This window comes from Triturus cristatus, chromosome 2_1 (genome assembly GCF_964204655.1).
Source record: "Triturus cristatus chromosome 2_1, aTriCri1.1, whole genome shotgun sequence".
In the NCBI taxonomy this organism is placed as follows: Eukaryota; Metazoa; Chordata; class Amphibia; order Caudata; family Salamandridae; genus Triturus; species Triturus cristatus.
In genome coordinates, this window is record NC_140581.1 from 504,747,199 (window position 1) to 504,770,708 (window position 23,510).

Below are 23,510 nucleotides of genomic sequence, written 5' to 3' on the forward strand. Positions count from 1 at the left end.
GTAATTAAAACCTCGGGAGTAACAATACATGTAACAGGGGGAGGGGAGGGGGGGGGGGGATGTCCTCATAGTCAGCAAAGTAACCACTGCCAGCCTAGCTTAGGACCAAGCGTGTCTTGCCTGAAGCCTTTAAAAAAAAAAATGCCTTGAGGCTGTAATTAAAACGTAGGGAGTAACACCACATGTAACAGGGGGTGTCCTCATAGGAGGTTACAAGAAGAGAAAAGGCGGTAGTAAGAAGGGACTACTAAGCCTATTGACAAATGAAAAGCCACCATTTACAAAAGAACAGGGACAGAAGCCAAGTAAAAAGATGGGCAGAAAGTGGACGGGGCTTAATGCACATATCCTGAATACAGCAGGTCTTGAAGAGACAGTGCAAGTGCTGTCTAGGCGAGACCTAAAAAACATTGGCTAACATTTCTGATTCATGAAAGATGGAGAATAGTTTTACTTTCAGGAGCATATTGTAGCTGTGGACACTATTACAATGCTGGCTTCATAAGCAAAAGATCAAAGCAACGTGACTACATACAGAATTGAAAATATTTCATTTATTGGGAGCATCTACACCCAGAATCGTCCTATAAAAAAAAAAGTATGTATAAATCAGTCCTTTAAAGTCCAAGATCTTGCATCAGGATTTAATTATTGTCTTTTATCCACTGCTCTGTCCACTGTGAAATCTGTTCCACGTTGCGCTCCATGTCTTCAGGAGTGTTGCTGGGTAATTGGTAGATGATTTCCTGCTTGTAGGATTCTAGGGCCTCTTCATAAAGGGTCTGAAATATTTCACACTGCACGTTGTCCTGTAGCTTTTTATCTGTATAACCCCTGGAAACAAAAACAGTTAAATACATTAATGTATGTTTACCAAAGAGATTTCAGAAGCTAGTCAGCCCGCGTACCTGGGAGAAAGTGCCTGCAGAGAAGCATTACAAACAAAGCTAGTCGCCGGAAACTAAATTTCCCCATATCAAGTATTCTCAAATGGCTGCATTCAAACCCTTAACACTGTCCCTAACTAAAGGGCCAGCAACTTGCTTTGCTAAGACCAAGACTGAGACTATACCCTTTGTGTAGAGTAGACTGTTTACCATGCTTTGCTACTCTCGAGATGTGTCTACTGTCTCTTCGGAGACAGCTGCGGTTCTTCCATAGGTTCTATGTTCAGCTTCTTGAGAGAAATAGACAATTGAAAGAAACCAATAAACAAGCATTTGCGATGCAATAGGCCTCGCATTTGCAAGAGTTTAAGCTATTGGCATTGTTAATGACAATGGCATTTATTTATGTTTATTATCCAAACAGATAAATAAAAGTCCTTCTCGTTTACGATGCCGAAAGCTCAAACTCTTGTAAATGCGATACCTATTGCATTTCAAAGAAGCGGCTGCCATTGTCCTGGGCTGCTTGGAAAGTGGAAGAATGCATGGCGCTTTGAAAGTTGTAGGAAAGCATGCTGTGCCTGCAGTAGGAGAAATTCATTGAAGAAAATAGTGCTTGCAGACTAAATAAGACGTACTGTGTAACAACCGAAGTAAAAGGGCCAGTCCTCATGGGAGGTTACAAAGGAACAAAGGAAGACAACGCGGTACTAAGGAGGGACTAACAAGCCTATTAACAATTCAGAGGCCAGCCTTTACGAAGGACAATGACGCAAGCTAATGACAAATGTGGGCGGAGTGGGCGGGGCTTCAAGTCCATACTCTAATACAGCATGCCTTGCAGAGCAGCGCATGCGCTGCCCAGGCTGGACCTAAAAAATGACTCCCACACCAAGTTTGTGTGTGGCCATCGGGAAGACCGCATCCGTGCATCAATTTGCAGCGCCTTCAGAGGAACCACAGGTACGGCGGTTCCTCTGAAGGTACAGAGTTCATCGTGGGACTATGACAAGCGGAGTCCACCCGGGGCAGCGGATGTAGTGTACTTCACCACCGTGACAGTTGGCGGGCAGCCTGCCAAACTTAAATGCAGGGCCTAAGTGTTACTTTTTAGCCAAGAGAAGCCAACTCTTTTAAAGCAATACACCCTTCTTTACAGCATTCTAAAATAAATTAAATCCATTCCAGATCAAGAGACATATAAAGTTATCATGATTGATTTTCACATTTCCTTTTAACTTTTTTAAATATAAATTGATGTGATTCCCAGTGTTCAGGTTACCTTACTTTTCAACGGATTTTAATACATTGCATGTTTTTGTGGTTGCCTTTTTTTGCACCATTTTTGTTTTCCTTAATGTTCCTTTTTTTGTAATTCACTATAGAAGGAATTCGTCATAAAACATTGCACTGTACCTATATCTGTAAAATAAGTCTGGCAAACACAAATGAATCAAGGAGGCAGAGGAGGGACTGCGGCGCTACCCCCACGAGGAGCACAGCCCGATGATGCTTTACACTCGCAAGGGTGTGTAGGGGCACAAGAACAAACAGGAGGAATCTCCCCACTCACATACACTCAATTATCACTCTCTCACTCACAGCCATAGCGGGTTGCAGAGTGTTCTCGTTCCCTCTTCTTCCAGGAACTGATACCAATAAGTGTAATTGACGAAGGCCATGGGAGCATTGGTACAGGACCTTTAGTTTTTCTAATTAGCTCCTAGTCCCCCCCCCCCCCCCCCACCCCCCCCTTCTCTCTAGATTGTGTCTATAAGGGATAGGAATACACCATATAATGTTAAATATGTTGCATTCCTGCCCTTTCCCTTAGTGCAGCTAGGTGGCTTGCTGGGCTGTTTGAAGGTTTGCTAAATATGCCCAAGCCCAGAATTTATAGCGCTAAATGGCATATTTGCATTTTGTGTGGTTGGTCCTAGTTTTCCTGAATTTAACTTAATTGTGCAAAAGGAAATTATGTGAATTTTGCACACCCCACCATACAACCTGAACCAGACAATGCAAGATGTCAAGTCGAGCCATTTTTAAGATGGACTATTCCCCTGAAAAGTACATTCCCCAGCCTGAAGAACATCACTCTGCTGTGCAAGCCAAGGCAAGCTGGCAGGCTAACACCCTCGGTGAAGGTGGACTCCCATGGTTACAGATTCCATGTATCGGTATCCCTAAGGGAGGAAGAGTATTGCACATAGTGGAAGATGATCGGTACTAGGCTGGATGTGCGAGCCTTGGCTCCTGGACCTAGCCCAGGAATAGGTTGAAATGTAGGGCCATGACATGCCACATTACTGACGTGTGGGACGTATGTCAGACAACAGTGAGACAACAAACTAAAGCACAATCCATGAAAGCGGAGGCCATTGTTTGCTCCTAAAGTTGGATTGGGACAGAAAAGAGGCCCGGGCACCAAATTAGAAGTAGCTCCATTAACAAATCCAATAACTAAAAAGTAGTGGGCCACAATTACAAATTAAGTTTTAAATTTGTAATGTAAAGACATGTTGTATAGGTGGTGTTTTACAAAGTATGGCAGACTCTTTTTGTGCTTGCAGCAATGTTTGTGGTAATATCATAGAAATTAACAATAAAAACCAGCCCACCAGCCAATAAAATCACCCCACAAATAGCCAAAAAACCAACCAATGCACTGATCTGTCAGGCCAGCCTATAGGGCAGGGCCTGGTTCACCTGTCCCCATTCGCACCCCACTGGCCTTTTGAGTGCGGTCCAATAAAAGGGCGTCACTTGCACCATGTACATATGGTTTAATAGTCAATCATAATTTTTCACATTTAACAATTGTGGCCATATACAAGGTGTGCATTACAAACACAATATCAAAGAAGGAGAAGGGGGACGAGGAGCTGGTTGCGGTCCAGTGCCCGTGCTCCACTGTCAAGTCGTTAGACCAAAAGAGGGGGGTCACTGTTCCATCGGTGTGGGTGCTAGAGAGTCACCCTCACACACAAAAGAGAAGAGAAAAACGTGTTGGAGCTGAAAGTGGATTGGGGCTAGGTATAGGATCCACTTTGTAAGGGGAAGAACACAATTTGTCTCTTGTTGCCCTCAAACAACCAGAGGGTTGTGTGACGTCATTGGACGTTTGCTCCTCGTTAGGCCGGTGCTGCAATGCCTAAAGGGTCCCCCCGAAGGGTCACTTTGGCGGAGATCTTTTAAGAGAACATGCCGTTAACCCCCACCAGCCCGTGACAACACAGGTTACCGGCACCCCAGCCCATGGAGTAACTTTCCATGAGACGTGAGGTGAGGCTTAGGGACAGTTACTCTTGTTGCGTGTGTATGTGATTTACTAATCTACTGAGCCACATATGGTGGTATGACCGGAGCGTGTACGTAGCTGCCTTCTCAGGTTGGGATAGGATATGCATATGCGTTACGGCCTCACTTACTCTCTGCAGTACACCGCATCACACCACCCGATCTGGGGAGCGGCTATTATGACATGCTTCAATCAGAAAGAACCAATGTAGGCCTTTAAAATCTTACCATGTGTACTTCAAAATTGGCGCGTCCCAGTCAGTGGGGGCATTCGAGAACACCAGACAAACTCTGGACGCAACCGGTAGGTTGCCCAGTGAGTAGGCTCGGACTGCCCCTCCCCCAGAGACCAACCCCTTGCCGAAGCCAACACCAATATCATGTTTTTTTGCCCAGATAACACACAGCGCTTTCGAATACAGACACATGCCATTTATCTATGCTTAATAAGTGCATTGTGTCTTTTTTATATTCCTCCATTTCCTCTCTCTATCTAGGTCATATCTAAGGGGCGAATCAACGACTGAGTTGTAGCTTAGCTGTAGTGACCATTTCAGTTATCAAGGGCACATTACAGCCCAGAGACGTAACACACAACCTTCTGTTTTTTAGCATGGCAAAGGGACCAACACAGTAATAAATGTTTCCGCATTTGGAATCCTTTAGCCATTTTTAATTCTTATCACACACACACACTCACTGTGCACATAGGTCCCACTCCCCCAACACACCCCAATTCATCAAACGGCTGTTCTCTTAAAAGATCTCCGCCAAAGTGACCCTTCGGGGGACCCGTTAGGCCCAACGAGGAGCAAACACCCAATGATGAAGCATGACATCCCTTGGGGTGTGCGAGGGCAACAAGAGACAAATTTGTGTTCTCCTCCTTACAAAGTGGATCCTGGACCTAGCCCCATCCCCTTTCAGCTCCAACACGTTTTTCTCTTCTCTTTTGTGTGCGAGGGTGACTCTAGCACCCACACCGATGGAACAGTGACCCCTTTTTTTGGTCTAATGTGCATTACAAACAGACATACTTTGCTTGCTCAAGGTAGTGTTGTTAGTTAGATGGAATGGAAAGTTGTTATGATAAGGGGCTGATCGTGGAAAACAGCAGTTGCGCATTTGATCATACGCCCATCATTTATAAACTTGTTTAAGAAATTATCTGCTTGCTAATAGAACTAGACCAGAGTTTTCCCCGTCCCTTTTCATTAACATTAGGTCTTGCAAAGCCCGACCAATGTTGGACAGTGTGAAACTACAATTCCCAGCATGCATAGTGATGTGGGATCAGAAACCAAAGCTGGCTGAAAGTCGTCCTCATGACACAGTGCCCCTTGACAGCTATAAAACAAGCAGCCCTGCCACACTCATAGAAACAGGCTAAGTGAGTGCTTCGAAGGACACTTCTCTGCACTTCTCCGCTTTTATTAGTGAAACAAAGTCCACATGACTTGGTTCACTAGCTATGGCCGCTCTGTGACGTAGCTGCACAATATGCTTTGATGAATCAATAAAGCAATAATAAGTTACCCAGCAAAGCCTGGGCGATGCAGGCCAACGGCCTCGAGAACAGACCAGACTTAATGATGCTTGCTGCACAGAGAGCCATCTTATGCGGAGAAACATGGCATGACTGCGGGTGGACCACACACAAGACAGTCATAGAAAACCCATTCATGCCCACGCCGCACATAAATCAGCAGGGCAGCTCTTGACCCTACAGCCCTCTCCTGTCTCTGTAGATGCCATCTTACCTGCTTCTCTGATCAAATATAAAGGTGGCGGGGTGAAAAGGCTGATGGCACTGGGCCTGGCCAGTTCAGATCTACTTGCGCCACCTGCAAACCTGCTCTGCACTGGCACTTGTCACACACAATGAAAAGCGCGGTTCCATGGTGGGGAAAGCAGGGGGCACAGACACGAGATGTGCACATAAAAGAGGAATGCCCCAGCTAAGCTGTCTTCTAGCAACAGAGCAATGAATACACAAAGGGGCTTATTATCTCAAGTAAAAATGCCAACGCAGAAGAGTGGTTACAAAGCATGAGAAACTGTTGCATGTTATCAAATATAAGAAATTAAAATGCATTGCGTAGCAAATAACTCTTCTGAGCTTTAAGGCACTGCAGTGTCCGAGGAGAAACTGAGGTCTGTAATACATACAATGTGGAAATACAACAAGATAGAGAGCATCTCTTTTTGTCACAGTATGAAGCAGCGGCATCTTGTCAGCTCGGTGTGCATGAGATAAATGTACTGAAGACCACAAGAGTGGTAAATTGCATGAGCTGTGTCCCCGGTTGTCCAGCGTAGGCACACAAAGGTTTGATTTGGGCTTGATACAGGGCAAACCCAAGTGTTTTCCCTCGCCCAAACTGAAAAACCTGGAGAATATAAAACCAGTTGGAATATATGCGGGGAACTGAAGGCCTAAGAGTAATTTCTACATGTACAACCAGTAAATGTTAAATTATTTAAATCGCTGCCTTGTGAAATGTGAATCATGTTTTCTAGCAGTTAATTAAACCAAATCTGAGCAGCTGCTTTGGGTAAGGGCAGGCAACGGAGCCCAACAAAGCCTAAAAATAAATAGCCTACTCTGCATGCTTTATGTTTATGAGCCACTGACTACTTTCATTATCGGATCCCTTCCCATAAAAATATCGGCATTCAGATTCAAGGCGTAACGCTCCTTCCTTGAGGCGACTCGTTAGTCGGGATTTCAATAGAATTAGATTAGATATCGAATTTCCAAAGTCAGCCATAGTGTAAACTGCGGCTACAAATGATTTATATTAATTACATGACCTGCACACCGTTTAGCCGCTTTGGTTTGAAAGTACACCAAGGGCTAGAAGAGCAGGAGATGAGGGCCCGAGTAATTTTCTATTTCTGGCCCAGGGATTAAGGGTGTTGAGGTGTGCTCCCTGGATATATTTTTACCCTACATACGGAGAACTAAGAGCCACAGGAGAATTTCACACTTTTGGAAGGACATCTCTTCATTAGTGTGCGGGTGAACGGAGGGCCCTTATTTAAATGAGAGGGTTTATCGACTAGGAAGGCCATGCGAGTTAGAGAGGTGTAGGGAGCTGATCAGGCACGGCATACCTGCTGCAACAATGAAATATACAGGTGGCAGGCTGTACTCTTAGGCAGAATAGGGCACAGGTCCCTGGCACTTCTCTCTCGCACCCAATGAAAAGCGCGGTGCCAGGGTGGTAAAGGCAGGGGGCGTAGACATAAGAGGTGTACGTAGGAGGGGAACGTCATCCTCTTCGGCCCGCCCACCCCAGCTAAACTCAAAAAAACAATCTGAGCAGCTGCTTTGGGTGAGGGCGGGCAATGGATCAAAAAAAGAAAAAAGCCTAAATACCGAAGGGCTACTAAATTAAAATGCAAGCGGCACAAGCTACTCACAGGGTCTGGGCGAGCTACCGGTAGCTCGCGATAGACTGTTTGGAGACCCCTGGTCTAGATTCATGGATTTTTGCTGCTAAAATTATTTCTACAACTCAAGTCAATGAAAATATAGCGCAGTACAAGGAAAAACTCTTCTCAAATCCAGAAGTGTGCACTGTGGGCTACTGCTCATGGCACCACCCAATTCGTATTTTCTCTAAAGGTAAGACCTGCCATGTTACAGATCCTACGGTGCAGGGGGTACTAAAGATAGGGACAACCCTGCTACATTTCCTAGCTCAGAGAAGAACTGGAAATCTTTAGGTCTGAAGAGAATACTTTAACCTGGTCATCATAGAAAAAGAGATTCCTACAAAAAAGTGACAGATTATTCTGTAAGATTTTTGATAGTTCATTTCTACAGTGTTCTAGAGACTGTACGCCCAATATGGCTCAAGGATTCTCATTAACAAAAGACACCGGCTTAGATTAAATAGTCAACCACTGGGAACTAAATGCAGAAAGTGAAGAGGGTAGGAGTCATCTTAGAAAAACGCTGAGGAAGGCCTAATTTTCTCACTATTACAATGAATTTTTTTTTTGCTCGTCGTGAAAACAAAGACAGACAGCACAAGAACAACAAATTATGCAGAAACAGGCATTCATCATACCTGTGTAAATCAAGCGAGAAATGAGGAGAATGAATTCATTTTTTATAATTTTATGACGATTAGAACTAGCAACTGGGCTTACCTAAGGGCCAGAGAGAACAAACTGTTAACCATATAATTTTTCCTACTTGACAAAGCTGGAAAAGGACCAGTGATTTAGCAAGTTCTCATCATCGAACACCACTAATTTGTCTGCTCATGTAGAGCCATACACAATTACTGCACATACAGCTACTAATAGCTGTTGAGATCAAAACGGTGCCACTGATAATTGAAGGTCTCCATTCAGCGTTAGCACATGTTGAGGGTCTATATAGCACATATGGAAAAGAAACAAAATAATAGGTCAAGTAGATGCAGTAAAAGAATGTGGAGAGTGGTAACCTGAAACATTATATATCAGAAAAGACTCCACAGAAATGCGCACATGGCTGCCAACAAAAGGGTAGATTCATTCAGGAATTCTTTAGAAAGTGCAACAAAAAGCAGTCGGGTGGAAGAAAATTAGAGGCCTGGAAAAGTCTTCTTGAAAAAAATAATAAATAAGAATTGCCAACGAGGTTATTAACACACAGCAAGACTTTTCTGAAGCGGTGGTAGTGCACTGTAGACAATTAACTAAAATTAACTTTATTTAGGGCTCAGAAAAGTAAAAATATCCCCACAGTAACGTTTTTTCGTTAACCCAGCTCAGAAAGTGTTTGAAGTACTTGGCACATTTTATCAGTAGATTGGCTAAAGGATTCCATCATGGCTACCTTGTCGAGTGCATGACCGAGCTACAAACTGTAGCAAGTCGGTATACTAGGAGGGATACAGGACTGGGTGCATATTTAGAGACTGGAGGTAAGATATTATCTGCTGTGGGTTTTCTCTATTTCAGGGTTACTCATAGTACGGCCCGCGTGCCGCCAGCGGACCGGCAAGCCTTCCTTGGCGGCCCGCGGACCTTTCAGACATCGTACCGGTGTACGAGCGAGGAAGAATGGAGTTCAGGCAGGCAAGAGCCCCATTATGCACTCGAAGACGGAGGGCTGCTCTGGTTGGCTGAAGCTCCCGCCCCACGTTCGGAAATAGCCCGCAGTGTGCAACGATTGGCTACTCAACCGGAGGCTGCAGGCTGTCTCTCCAATGAGCTGTGGAGAAAAGGGAACCCTCCGGTTGGATGATGTACGTTGGAGCCGAAGCCCGCGCTTCGGTCAGCCTTTGTCTCCGTGTCCATCCATTCAATTGTAGTCACACGGATCGCTCGCCCCCGGTCAACTGGGAGAGGAGCCCAGGATGTTATAAGTGTACCGCCCTTGGTCACCCTGGAACACGCCGCCGTTAACTGCGCTCGATTTCACGTTCACATCGTCTGGGAGAGGGTAGGGGGGGGGGGAGAAGAGAGAGAGAGAGAGAGAGAGAGAGAGAGAGAGAGAGAGAGGGTAGGGGGGGGGGAGAAGAGAGAGAGAGAGAGAGAGAGAGAGAGAGAGAGAGAGAGGGTAGGGGGGGGGGAGAAGAGAGAGAGAGAGAGAGAGAGAGAGAGGTGTGTATGCTGGATCTGGTGGCTCAGTGGACGAAGGCGTCTGCTGCAGGGACCTGTGTTCAACCTCATGGTCACAATTTTTTTTTTGCTTAAGCCCCGCCCCTCCCCCTCTGACCCCGCCTCCACCGGTGCGGCCCTCAGCCACAAACCACACTGTAAATTTGGCCCCCGAGAGAAAGTTTGTGAGTACCCCTGCGTCTATTTCCTGGGGTTGCGGTGAGACCAGGATGACAAGCAAGGACCTAAATGAAAGTCACCAAAAAGAACTCCATAACAGTCCTATGAAATGTTAGGATATTGGGCTACGGGTGTCCACTTCATTTTCAGTACTGCTCACTACAATGAAGTCGGAAGGAACCCAGCTTCTCAGTAGTCCCTTAACAGCAAGGCTGAGCTAGTTCCAGCAGGGCAATGCTGGTCTATTTTGTGCAACACATCCTGTGTTTTGCCTCGCTGCCTACGTGTTTTGAAGTTGCAGGAGGGTATTAGCACTTAAGAAATAAAAAGTATCTCATCGAGCCAGACTGCTCGAATTCATAAACCTTATTGTGCAGACTTTCTAGCCAGTGGCCATTGCCGAATGGTCAAATACCAACACGCAGATAGTAGCCTGGAAGTTATTGATCAAAGAATCAGGGAGGATACTCTTGATTTTGGCAAAGAATATTTGGTAAATTGCCACTAAAACGACGGTGGATCGTGGACTTCACCTGCACATTCGGGTGAAACATCGACGTGTCAAACTGAGTGTTGTTGGCCTGCAACGGTGTGTGCGGGTTGATTAAAAACAGCGGCTGGCATGTGTTTTGTACGTGATGGGTGGTGGCAGGGGTTGTCTTGAGCGCACCGGTGTCATGTAGATTGGGGTACTTGGCCCTATAAAGATGCCTGGACCTCAGTTGCCACCAATAGGAGTGGGCGATGCAGTGTGTAAGGGCAGTAGCTCTGTTCTGGAGAACAGGATGATTAAAAACAAACAGTTCGTGCAAAAACTCCACGATGTGGGTAGGCCCTGCGACGTATGCAGCAATACACCTTCTGTGTGCGCACGTTTATCCGTTTATACAGTGATGCCATGCAATGGGTGTAAAAGCACACATGTCCATCTTGAGCCTGCCCGAGACATATGAAAAGTGTGCATGTGAGCACAGCCATGTCACATTGTCTGTAAGCATTAAAATACAACTGCTGTAGTATCATAACCACATGCTCTAAGCTGGAATACGCAGAGTTCTAAAAGGACCTTGGGTTGCGCTGGCCACAGAACTTTTGCACATTCACTACTTTTATTGTTTGTCTGAAAAATTGGCCCGAAATATTTCACCCAATCACGATAAAATACAACAGTAGGTTAGCCTGATTCTGTGTGTACCATTCACACTTCCAATGCTCCTGTGTGCTGGCAGTACTGCTATAATATACTGCATCTAAATTCATACCTTAACTCGAATGCCCTCTTATGCAAATACATCGTTTACATCATAGTTTAGGTGAGTAGGTGTATGGTAGGTGTAATAAAGGCGTGTATGTGGTTTGCATGCCTACAAATGAATACCAATAGGTCCCGCCAGTGGCTTTGACAATTTGTTTTAGCCAGTTGTACTCTAGTGCGGCTGCAATTCAGTATGGCTGTAAGTTATTGGAGTAAAGTGGCTTGGAGTGAAACGTTCTTAGGTTGAGCAGAGTATAGTGTTTTGGAGTTGCGTGGAGTAGAGTAGACTTGAATGGTATGGTGCGTTATGGAGTGGCATGTAGTGTTGTGCAGTGTAATGTAGGAAGTATAGTGTCGTATAGTAAAAGGGCGTAGAGTGGAGTAGACTGTAAGAGTGGGGCAGAGTGCTGTGGAGTGGCATAAAGGGTGTTGTGTAGAATGGAGTAGCGGGGCACAGAGTGGCAGTGCCGAGTAGAGTGGCGGTGCGGCATAGAGTGGCGTTGCATAGAGTGGGATACTGAAATAAACAAATGAAAAACAATGGGCAGGCTCAAGTTCACAAAATATATACATGTCTCGAAGAGACAGATCAAGCGCTGTCTAGGTTCGACCTATAAACGAATGGGAACAAACAAATGAATAAATATGGGCAGGTACCTTTTAGTAATTCTGGTCATTACAATGGCTCTTGGACCAGTAAAGCCCACACAAAGCTATATAAACAAGTTGAAAGCAAGGTTAAAATTACAGGGACAGTTAGTAACTGTTTCAGGAGTCAATAGTTCATAAGTGAATTCCAGCTAATTGGCACCACCCATTTAGGTGTTTTAGCACTTAAAGCCTCTTGAAACATTGGGATTCCCTGCTAGAACCATCCATGTGCAGCTAGCCTCCAGGTTTAGATAGAGGACTCTTGTCCACTATACTGGTGGATCGCCTTTATTCATCTCTTCCAGGGACTGATTTATGTAAGAACAGCTCTGTATGGTTTTCTTGTACCTTTGTGTATCATGCTTAAACTATAAAAACACTATAGAGGCGAAGCGGTCCCACTGGCTGGCTCTGAACTCTTGGCAGCATACACCGGCCCTAGCATGACGCCAAGTTCCTGCCCTAAGGAGAATGCCTACACACCTTTGAGGTCGGCTACGGAGAAGTAAAATATGGCATATCACCTGGCTCCAAGAAAGTCCATATGTTTAAGTGCTGCTTGCCTTCTGAGACTATTGCAATGTTTCAGAAAAAGCACTGCGTATAAAGCAAATTATCAACAAACGTGCACCTCTTGAAAAGTGTAGTATCCTGCTAGGTTTTCAAAGATGCCCAAACTTTTAAAACCAAGCTCTTTTCAGAATGCTCGGGTTCTTAAGCAGTGGAGGGTGCAAGATCCTCCTTGCGAAGGTCATGCTACCTGGTGGGGCAAAGGACAACCAGGAGACCCTCTCTCCTAGCATAGATTACCCATATGTCTGTTTTTAACCAGACAGTGTTGACCTCCCAATTTCTTCATGGTCATCCTGGTGTCGCTTTTGGCTCTGGTGTTTTACTTAAATAATCACCCAATTCAGTTAGACTGCAGCTTATATTAAACAAAAAAAGATAAAATAACCTAAATTATTTTCATTGGTCTCACCCTTCAAAACACGATGATACATTCTTTACAAACTCAAAAGGCTAAGAAAAAAGGCACTTCAAACTGTTAGAGTGCCATGCGCAATCCGACCTGCACTTAAGACCGCACCCCTGTTATCTAAAACTGTTTTAGCAGTCGCAAAAGGAGAATCTGGCTGTTTGCGCCCGCTAAAGAGCCTTTTCATATGTACTAACTTTATTTTGCGAGTCGCTAACCTATTACTGACTTGCAAAATAGGGTTTGCATGTCGGTATTCGGAAGGAGAGTGTTGAGGGCATCCCTTACTAATAGCGAGTAGCAGGGGGATGTATGAATGTTTTGTGACCAGAATGCAGTCGCCAAACATTCATATTTTACCGACTCCGTTAAGGAGGTGTTAACCCGTTGGCAAACTTGAAGGGGTCCACAGGTGAGCACTTCCCCCCTTTGTGAATGTGGGAGCCAATTTGGAGCAGGCAGTGGTGGATGGACCACTACCTGCTCTAAAAAAAAAAAAAAAAAAAAAAAAAAAAAAAGAATGGAGGAAACTTTATTTTTCTTTTTTAAATACATTCCGTTTTCCTTAAAGGAAAACGGGCTGCTGCACTTAAAAAAACAAAAACCTTTATTTAAAAAGTATCACAGACATGGTGGTCTGCTACCCCGGAAGGGCAACATCCCTGTGATTACAGGCCATTTCCAATAGGTCGTAAACTGCAACTTGCCTCATGAATATTGATTAGGTAGGTCAATTGCGACCCCATTGGAAATTGCTAAATGTGTCTGAAACACATTGATACATTGCATTTTGCGACTTCCTAATTGCGAGTCGCAGAAAGTTGCAATTAGGAACTCGTAAAATGTTTGTCGCACATGTGCCCTAAATTGCTTTATTATGCAGGTTGGTTTTGAGGCAATTCACTGGTGTAAAGGGTAATAAACAAACAATTTGCATCAAGTATCTTAACAAAAACAATGATGAACGCTCATAGCACCTGGATAAGGACAGCACGCAAGTGCTGTGTTCTTGAGGCTTTGTAGTAGCAGATTCACAACATAAAAGGAGATCAATACAGAATTTGTAGCACTAACCATCGTAGCTCAGCACTGGACCAAAGTAGATTTACTAATGACACCTTCGAGAAATAAACATTTGATTCAGCAAATTAAGACACTGAAAAGCGAGCAAGGGGCAAAAACAAAATTCCTGGTTAATCCAAATGCAGGAACACAAAGCACGAAACACCTCACAAAAGAGGTGGAATACTATGAAATTAAATTAACATTCTTAACATGAGGCGATGGAAAGATAGCCTTTAGTGGCTAATCCCACGTCTAGACTATGAAAAGTAAATCTGATATCAAATACATTCCCTGGCTTCTGATAAATTAAAGTATACCCAATTCAGAACCACAGACAAATTCAGTACTACGATGCCTGCGCTGCATTCATAAAATATCCTCCATGCTCACCCACCAGGACATTTACTCTGAACTTTCCCTAGTCAGCAGAGACTTAGCCATTTTGACTGATGCCCGGTGGAGCTACCTTGCGAGCTAAAGGGGAGATGGACTATGGATTCCCTCCTTTGGCATCACCTACCCAGCCGGTCTTTGGGCAAACTCTCCTGCGTCTCTCCTGTCCTTATCTCCCTCCTCCACCTTCACCTACCCCTTTCCACTCTACCCTTCTCCTCTTTCCAGCTATTGACCTTTGCCCTCTCCCGTCCTTGCTCATAGTTCCCACCCTGATTACCAACTGAACTTTCTTCTGCGAGCTTTCCCTCGTCAATTGAGACCTAGATTTTTGACTGATGCCCGATGGAGCTACCTTGTTTAGCTAAAGAGGAGACGGACTGTGAACTCCCTCCTAGGACGTCACCTACCCACTCGGTCATTGGGTAGACTCAGCCTCATCCTCCCCCTTCACACTTTCCCCTTCCACTCCATTTGTCTCGCCTTCCTTTCCTCTCTCAATGTGTTGATTATTCTTGATGTTATTTGTAATGGTTAGCATTTTTCTGTAACATTGTGTAACCTAATGTAAAGCGCTCTGATACCTACAAGTCTAGCCAGCGCTATATAAAACTCATAAAATAAATAAAATGTTGAAAAATCAAATTTTCAATTCTCCTCTGGATGCATTTTAGAAAGACTAACTACACAAGTTGGGCACTGAAATACGAACACACGCAGCTCTCCACTGCAGTGCAGAAAACAGACTACCTAGAGAGAATGTTTTAAGAACTCTGAACAGCAATCCAGAGAACAGATCAGTTCACATCCGTTCCTCTGCGTGGTCTAGGATTTCCAAGCACCTTTAAAGCCCTTGTGTCACATCACAAAACAGAATCAACAGATATTAACTGAAGATATGAAAGAAATTAAGCAGCATTTCACACTGCCGACAAACAAAACTACCTTTCAGCACGTAAAAGTCTGGAACAAAGAGGAGGCAAATTAGAAGTTGCAAGCTCTGCAGTAAAAAGGTAAACATGGCTGTACAATCCCCAATGCATGAAAATGGTCTGGCAGTGGCTTAGGTTTATGGTGAAAGTACTTGCAGACAGGGGCGGACTGTGAACACAAACCAGCCCTGGCAACTTAGTTGGACCGGCCCCAGGAGGAGCATGGGGGTGGGGTGGGGTGGGGTGGGGAAACACTGCTGCCAAACAGGCCCCCCAGAAACACAAGCATTGGCATAGCCAATAGGTCTCGCCTTTGGGACCTTGTAAGTGTTTAATTATGCAGCACAATATCCTTGGTGCAACAACATCAAATGTTGCATGGCTAAGCACTTATACGGTCCCAAAGGCGAGACCTATTGGCTATGCCAGTGCTTGTTACCACCAGGTGGGTGGAGGGGGGGGGGGGGGGGCTTTCCCTCGCATCTAGGGTGGCCACATATATGGCAACCTTTCTATTCAGAAGCCATGCCTGTGTGCCTTTTGTTGCCCAATGGTAAAAATACCCCACTCCACTTGCACTGGTTTGAAAGGCATGTTTTAGGGGACCACTGGCCGGGAAAGCCTCTGTCATGTGCCTGCATGGGCGGAAGATGTTTTGCATTTGCGCTCTATAAGCTTTGGACGCAGGAACGGCATGGATAGTAGATACCAGAGGTGTGCGTGTTCTAGTTCTTCCAGCAGAGCCAACTTCCTCTTTCTAAGCCAGACCGTGACAAGCGGAGGCGGCTGCAGCAGTCCAGGAAGAGACGATGCTCTCCTTCCCACTAACAGGCATCTGCTATGTCAACAAGAACTAGCAGCAATGAGCAATTCATAAAACTACGTCAACGCTGCAGCATGAGGGAAGTCTGTTAGCATCCTAGCTTGGCCTTGTGAGGACAGGAACCACCAAGTAGAAGTAAAGAAAGCAAACATTTCCAATGACCTTACTGAAATATTTCACGGTGCAGAATAATCAGGGATGAAGGCTGCCCCAACCTCAGCCGGAAGATTTCAAGAACTTCATTGTGTGGGGAAATAAGGAACCTTCACAGTGGCAGTTCATTACTTCTGATGCTGTGTGAACTCAGACCATTAGCCAGATATTAGGCAAACATCTGCCAAGTCAATAGGGATGGCGTTGGCAAGCCAGTGCAACGTTTATTTCGGCATGCGTGTGCCGTAAAAATGAAGTGAAAACATGCCGCCACCCAAACAGGGCAGTCATATGCTTACAATAAAAAGAGAAAAAATAAAAATACACAATTGCATATAGTTTGTGTAGCACAGTACAGGTGCTTCGTAGCAGGCAGGTGAATTTAGAACATGCAAACCCTTCTTTGAATGCACATCACAGGAAAATCGAATTCCCTTTGGCACAAAGGGTACTATTGACTTTTAATTACTGAAACGGTAAACAGTTGCACAAAGAAAGGAAAAGAAAAAAAAGACCCATAGAAGACAACCCCAAACTCCACTGGAAATATTTGAATATGTGCTATGCCACTCTTTTATAGTGTTCAACCATCGCTTGGAACAGGGGGCGTTCTACAGAAAAAAACATAACTTAAACATGCTGTGGCCAACACCAATAGACACTAGGTAAACTACATTCGGCAAAAAAAGGACGCTTCTAGCCTTGGTCTGCCCTGAAGCAGAGGATGTGTACGAGGAAACCAGCCCCGTGGCGAGAGCGTGTGTGTACTAGAAACCGAGGCACTACCGAATAAGGCCTTCGTGTCAACATAGGCAAGTTTTATTCAGAGAATCCTGGCACTTCTCTGTCAAACTGTGGGAATGTAATATTTATAATAATAAAAAAAAAAAGGAAACGCAAGGCCCAGCTGTACAGCGTGTTCGGAATGGTGACAAAGCAGCATGCAGAAGAGAAACACAAGGACAAGCAGGAAGTGGGATAGGGGAGAGGGTAGGGCACGTCGCGCCCTCTAAGGGGAGAGAGGCACGCAGGCTGGCAAATGGTGTGCACTTTCGCGGCCGCTTTGATGTTCTCAGTGGCCGCGCGGCTCACTGAGAACATCAAAGCGGCCGCAAAATGATCACGCAGGCTGCCAAATGGTGCGCGCGCCCGGCACACATGCACTGTATTTGGAGGCCTATAAAGCACTGGTTTGCACTTCCAAATCCCCCGTTTACTAAAGCTCTCGCCAGAGCAGCGCTAAAGCGCTGGCTCAGGCGGGACCTAAAAAACGGCCCCCACCCTTCTGGCCTACCGAGAAAACAGCCAGCGCCCGCTACGGCCAGTCTGGCCCTGCTTGCAGAGGGACAAGAGGAACTGCTACACTCCTCTGTTTAGATGGAATCAGAAACAACGTATGTATTAGGCTGTGTATTGCAGATGGAGAGACTGAGGAGCAATATCCTTTCCCACCCTTTACTCCTCACGTCACCAATCAGACAGAGGCTTCCAAACTCAAACCTACTATTTGATGGGTATCTTGAGGGGTAAGGCATGGCAAAGGACCCGGCTGTCAAAGTCAAATTTCTGGCACATATCTCTAAAACTGGATATCTGCTTGCTCAGGTTGTTTTTTTGTCATTTATGTAATTACTTGACTTCTACAGTTAAGCTGAGAGTTCACATGTAGGAGGAAGCAATAAATTGTGTGCATACTGGGGCTCAATCATGTCTGATAGCAGTAAATTTGTCCCAATCATTGAAGGTGTGGTGCAATGAGGAGGCATATCCGGAGCACACTCAGTGAGATCTGTAATGTGAGCACACATTGATTTTACCAAATAGCTAGCCGGCCTCATTAACAAACGGAGCCTGTATACCTAGCATGCCCCTCCTGGCAACTCAGATACAGGAAAAGAGATAGGGCACAGCGAACATAAACCTGGTGTACAACATTTACACCAACGTAAAGATCTTTGTACAGAAACATCTGAACAAACTAAATGAACAGCCAGTGTCCTGCCCAAACACTGTACCAAACGCAGACTACTTACTAGACTCTTGTGCCTGGGAAGTGATCCTCTTGAAAGAAAGCCCTTATTAGAGACAACATAACTTACAGAATGGGACAATGTATACCAGGTTTGAAGACTCCCCTGACGGTAAAGGACGGGGACGCTAATCTCTACAAAGGAGACATGGTCTTCCACAACCATATCTGATAAGAGGAGGCGTGGGAGAAACACACTGTTCTCAGCTGTAGGTTGCTCACTAGTGCAGAGCTGTAAATGAGGGACAATAGAGGGTGCAGGTTATGTTTTGCTTTTGATCCACACTACTTAATAGAGGACCTCTCGGAATGTAGTTTGCTTGCAAGAAAAAGAGTCTGAAGCAAGAAGTACTTGGCATGCAACTACTAAACCTACAAAAGAAAGAAATGGAGGACAAAAACACATACAATCCATCCAACACTAAACAGGGAGTGCTCACAGCTTTTTCAGTCTGCTTTGGGGGAAATTGGGGGCTACTGGGCCCATCTAGAGAAGCATGTGGAAGGATCACACAGGGAGCTTTAAACTCAATTTTGGGCGCATTTCATATTCATCCTCAGACTGGCTGTAAAACAAAGGAAGGTGAGCTTAGAAATAACCAAAATATAGAGATCTTTTTAAATTCTAATTATGAGTGCACCTAACCCTTCTTCTCAATTACATTCCACCAGATTATGTGGAGGCGTCAATGTAAAAATACACATTTATTTTTAAACAGGGCTCAACATCGGTATTCAACTAATTGGTTTATTTATTTTACTTGTACTGTTAAATAAACTACAATCGTAACAGTTTCTTTTGGCTATTGTCTATTGCTGGCGAGCTTGAACTGTCTTTACCTACAATTGCTTGGTAAATCAAAGCCCTAGAAGAAATGAAGTAAAAATGCTTGTATTGCTATGAACCTTTCAGTCTGAGAATATTTTGTTAATTTCTGTTCAAAACTTCAACACAGGGCGATTCATATAGTCGAGGCATTTGTTTGCCACTACAAACAATGCATCAGTTTTTCAACTGGCACAGTGAAAAATACTTAAAAGTAAACAGATGTCATCGAATGTTCTTGTGTTCGCTCTTCATATTATGATTATTAACAATCTGGTTTCAGCACTTCCAGGTTTGCATTTATGTTTTTTCTTAGAATTGCTACCGTTTCTCAGTCAGAAGTGAATGCTAACAGGATATTACTAAGTATTTCTAAGGGAAACGTTCAGCTGCCACCTGCCAATTCATACATGTTCAGAGATGTATCTAAAACGCCTGTGAAAGCTAGGACTATAGAAACCTAGGGAATTCCGAGCCAGCTGCGTTTTACATGGGCCATGTATCTATGAATTCACTCAGATGCATTGTGGTAAATGGGGTGCATTATAACTCACCATTGTTGGTGTAGCCAGTGCAGAGTGTCTCTACACATGCACTTCAGGATATTTGTCCTTAAGTAAGAGTAATTCTTTAAATTTGGGGGTGGCACACGGTCTCCTCAGGTTTTGTACCACTTCCAGAGTGCAGGTGCATCCGAGCTCGGCAGCTCAAGAGCTCAACAAGAGCCAGGGATGTATCAAAAACGCCTGTGAACTGACAATAGAAATCTATGGACCCAGTTATATGAGCCAGATGTGTTCTGCTGTGGCCATCTTCCAATGAATTATACTCATTTTCTCTTCTCTATTCAGCTCAATTGTTAGCTCAGCTTTGACAAGATATTTTCGTTGATTGAGAGAAGCTTGGCCCAGGTCATTATTTTTCAAGGATTATCACCATTTAAATGAGTTTCATTATGCGAATGTATCTTATGTGGACATACTGAAAATCCGGAATGGATCATGCCCTCCTGGTCCCAAGATGGACACCGCAGGCCTTCCCTGCTTCCACAATCACCAGGATTGTCACAGCAAGTCAGTAATTTTCTCGTGTTCATGATGCAAATGAGAGCTAGCGTGGTACATCGGAGGTACTGCTCTATATGTAATTAAGTTTCACTTTTGAATAAAGGTAATCAGTATCTGAATTAGGAGTGTATTCAAAGAGTCTCCTGAAAGCAAAAGGCAGTAGCACAGATTAGAGAAAGTCACAGCTCACTTAACCGGAGTGAAAAGGAAACAACATCTAGTCAAATAGCCTTGATTTGGAGATACTGCGGTTCCTTAAAGCCCATCAGAAATCCAGCTTTCTGAACAGGTTATCATGTAACAGCAGCCACAACTTCAACCTGCAGAACTACCCATTTATAGTTAAAAGACCTCAAAGACGAGGTACACATTGTCGACATTGTACCCAATGAGGAGGACTCCTCCTTCAGATTAAGGCTGTGGTTAATTCAGTCTTTGCAGCACCTAAGAATAAGCCTCGATCTCCTATTGCAAAAAAAAGGACTACAATGATCTCAACGCCTATACTTCTTGTAAAGATTTCGCCATGCAAACATGGCAGCATTACAAGTAGGCTGATGGATAATGGTACAGGATTCAAAACAATGGGAATGCCTTAGGTGTTCTCCGTGAAGGATCTGAACTAGCAAAATACTTAGAGGGGCTTTAAACTATCCAGACTCTCTAAATGAGTTGTCATGCAAGGTCTTTGGTAGCAAAGAGAAAGCGTTGGTCAGAACAAAAATTTTTCCATTACAAAGAACATCTGTTTATTACTTCTCTGCCCATAATGCAAATTAAAAATCGACTTAAGATGTTCGAGTAAGGCTTATGCGACCCCTCAAGTAATAGTTATGCCACAGTGCTGACAACAGAAAATTAAACATTTGTGAAAAGCCCATCCTAAAACACATTGCCTTAATTCTTTGTGTGTGCAAGATAGGTTGCAGAACAGGAGTTCAATTCTTTATCACTACTGGATGCAGATAATCATCAAGAGCGTGTAGCACACACATGCTCTACCTGGACCCCATAAATATGTAGTATTGTAGCATGTCAGTGGGATACTGCACTATTTCCAGCATAAGGTCAGCTTCACATCACTTTGTACAATTAAAAACAATGTTTTCAGTTCTGTTCCCCACAACGAAGGAATGTAGGCCTACTGGATCAGGCCACTGTTTCAAATCAATGCTGCGACAGTGGTCCAATTAATAAGCAAAAACAGCCTCTCGCCGAGTTTCTGAACATTTAGTAAAGAACAGTAACAAATCTGAGAAAATCGAGGACAACTCTACTTAAGTTATCAAGTCTACTGATTGAAGTATTGAGCAAACGTCTGCTGTGCACAGAAGATAATGAATTGCACATATGCACCTCAACACAGTGGTGCACCCGTTTGTGATACAAGTTATCAGCAATAATTTGAAAAACATTAGAAATTTTTAGTGCAAATAAAAGTTAATACTTCCACGGACAAGTTATTTCATGGATGGGGATTGTACACTGGCACAATTACCCTATTTCTCTCACAAGGAAATACAGTACCCTGGCCACGTTTAAAGACTTTCAGACACAATGGAGAGACTATAAGAAAGAATAGTTGGTTGTCAGCCTCTCTTAGTTACGACCATATCACCATCATGCACCAGCTCTTACCTGGTCTCTAACCTCTCATAGAGCAAAGTATTGTCCGTGCGGAGCACAAATACTATCTGAAACCACCGCTCCGGGAAGAAGTCGCAGCCATGATAATCAACAATCATTCCCCCTCTGGACATCCGGTCTTCAAGTTCATCAATCACCTGAAAAGGAATGGAAACGGTATTATTACAATACCCAACAAACAAATACAGAATGAAGATTAGTATGAGAAGTACTCACTCGGTCTTCATCTATAACAGGGCAATCATACTCTTCATCATATCCTTCATATAATTCACCTGCAAAAGAAAAAGACCACTAGGTTTTAAAGTATGACTGCCAAGTTTCCATATTTATTTATCTATCTACCAGAAACCCTGCAGCTTACCAAAATCACTCCTCCCCCAGCCCAGGGGGTACTGCTGTGAATAGCCCTTCCAAAAAAGCACAAGCACCTACCACAACCACCTAATTCCAAACGTAGGAATCACCCGACAAAAATGTAAATGGAACTGTACACCCCACCAAGATGCAACAAGTACAGTTAACTTCTACAGACACGTATTACCAGTATTTACATTTCTGCTTATAAACACTCTCACGGATGCTCGTCTACAGACTCCTTCAAACAGAGGCTCTCAATTGCCACAGTCGTAAGAACGACAGGCATTTTACAAGCCTGTTGGCACCACCTCCAAACAGAAGTTCACCAGAAAAACTATTATTTACATTTCGGTTACCTCCTTCTCGTAACCCACACCCCATGCCAATAAATACAAAGTCAGGCACAACCATTAGCACTCATACCAAACACAATTTTAACTAAACGTCAATTTCAATAAAACAAAATAGATATATTTAGATTCACACAAACATCAAAATTAAAAGTTGTCTCTTGGTGCAGTGATTTTGAGTGAATACCAAATAAAAACCTTCTTTAGCGTTTTAGCCATAGGAAAATTTGAAGAAAAAAAACCAGCCTGCCTAGTGCAAGCTTGCCAACTTGTCGAATGAATTAAAAAAAAACCAATAACATGCAAATATGTTGTACTCTTATTTCACCCATCAAAGAAAATACCTTTCCGTCAGTTTACTTCGTCCTATCTTTATGCCATGCCCTACTCTCAATCCAAAAGGTTACCACAAAACTAATCACTTCCTTAATCTTAACTTTAAGATAATTACATTAAATTGAGTTATATATAACCAACACCCTAATTGAACTCCATTTTTAAGTAAAATAATGTCTTTGATTTGCATGCTTTTTTTTTTCTCCAAGAGAGCACGTCTCTGGAAGAATGTTGCACCAAGTACTCAAAGTAGGGTGGGGAAAGGGGAGTTGTCAAAGCAGAGATAAATATCACGAGGAGGCAGATTAGCTATAGCTAAGTTTTTCCTCTGAATATTTAGGTCATCCTTTCTGTCTTCACGTTTTCTTTGCCAGACTCATTATTAGATGGCTGTTTTCACAATTCAGCTGTATCAAAATGTGGGAGTGAAGAGAAGGACAATGATTGCAAAAGGAAACACAGTGTTTGCAAACAAACATACCTTCTTTTGCTAGATCGCTTACACTGATATACGTTAGTCCTGTACGTTCTGCCAGTTCTTTACCCAGCGTAGTTTTTCCAACACCTGGTGTACCTGCGAAACAAAAAGGTAAATAATACCTAGTTACTGGGAAGGGAACAGGAGTGGATGTTCCTAATTGTTCCAGATTTATCTCACAAAAACACATTCTAC

General features: G+C 43.9%; 1 protein-coding gene across 1 annotated transcript in view; it reads right to left on the reverse strand.

Moving 5' to 3' along the window:
• Positions 1-534: 534 nt before the first annotated feature.
• Positions 535-23,510, reverse strand: part of AK6 (adenylate kinase 6) — a 44,463-nt gene continuing 21,487 nt past the window's right edge. The window contains exons 2-5 of the mRNA XM_085632386.1: positions 23,319-23,411; positions 22,008-22,066; positions 21,783-21,928; positions 535-834 (exon numbers count right to left, since the gene is read on the reverse strand). Coding sequence (XP_085488512.1) covers positions 645-834; positions 21,783-21,928; positions 22,008-22,066; positions 23,319-23,411 — 488 coding nt within the window. The 3' untranslated portion in view covers positions 535-644. The remainder of the gene's footprint in view (positions 835-21,782; positions 21,929-22,007; positions 22,067-23,318; positions 23,412-23,510) is intronic.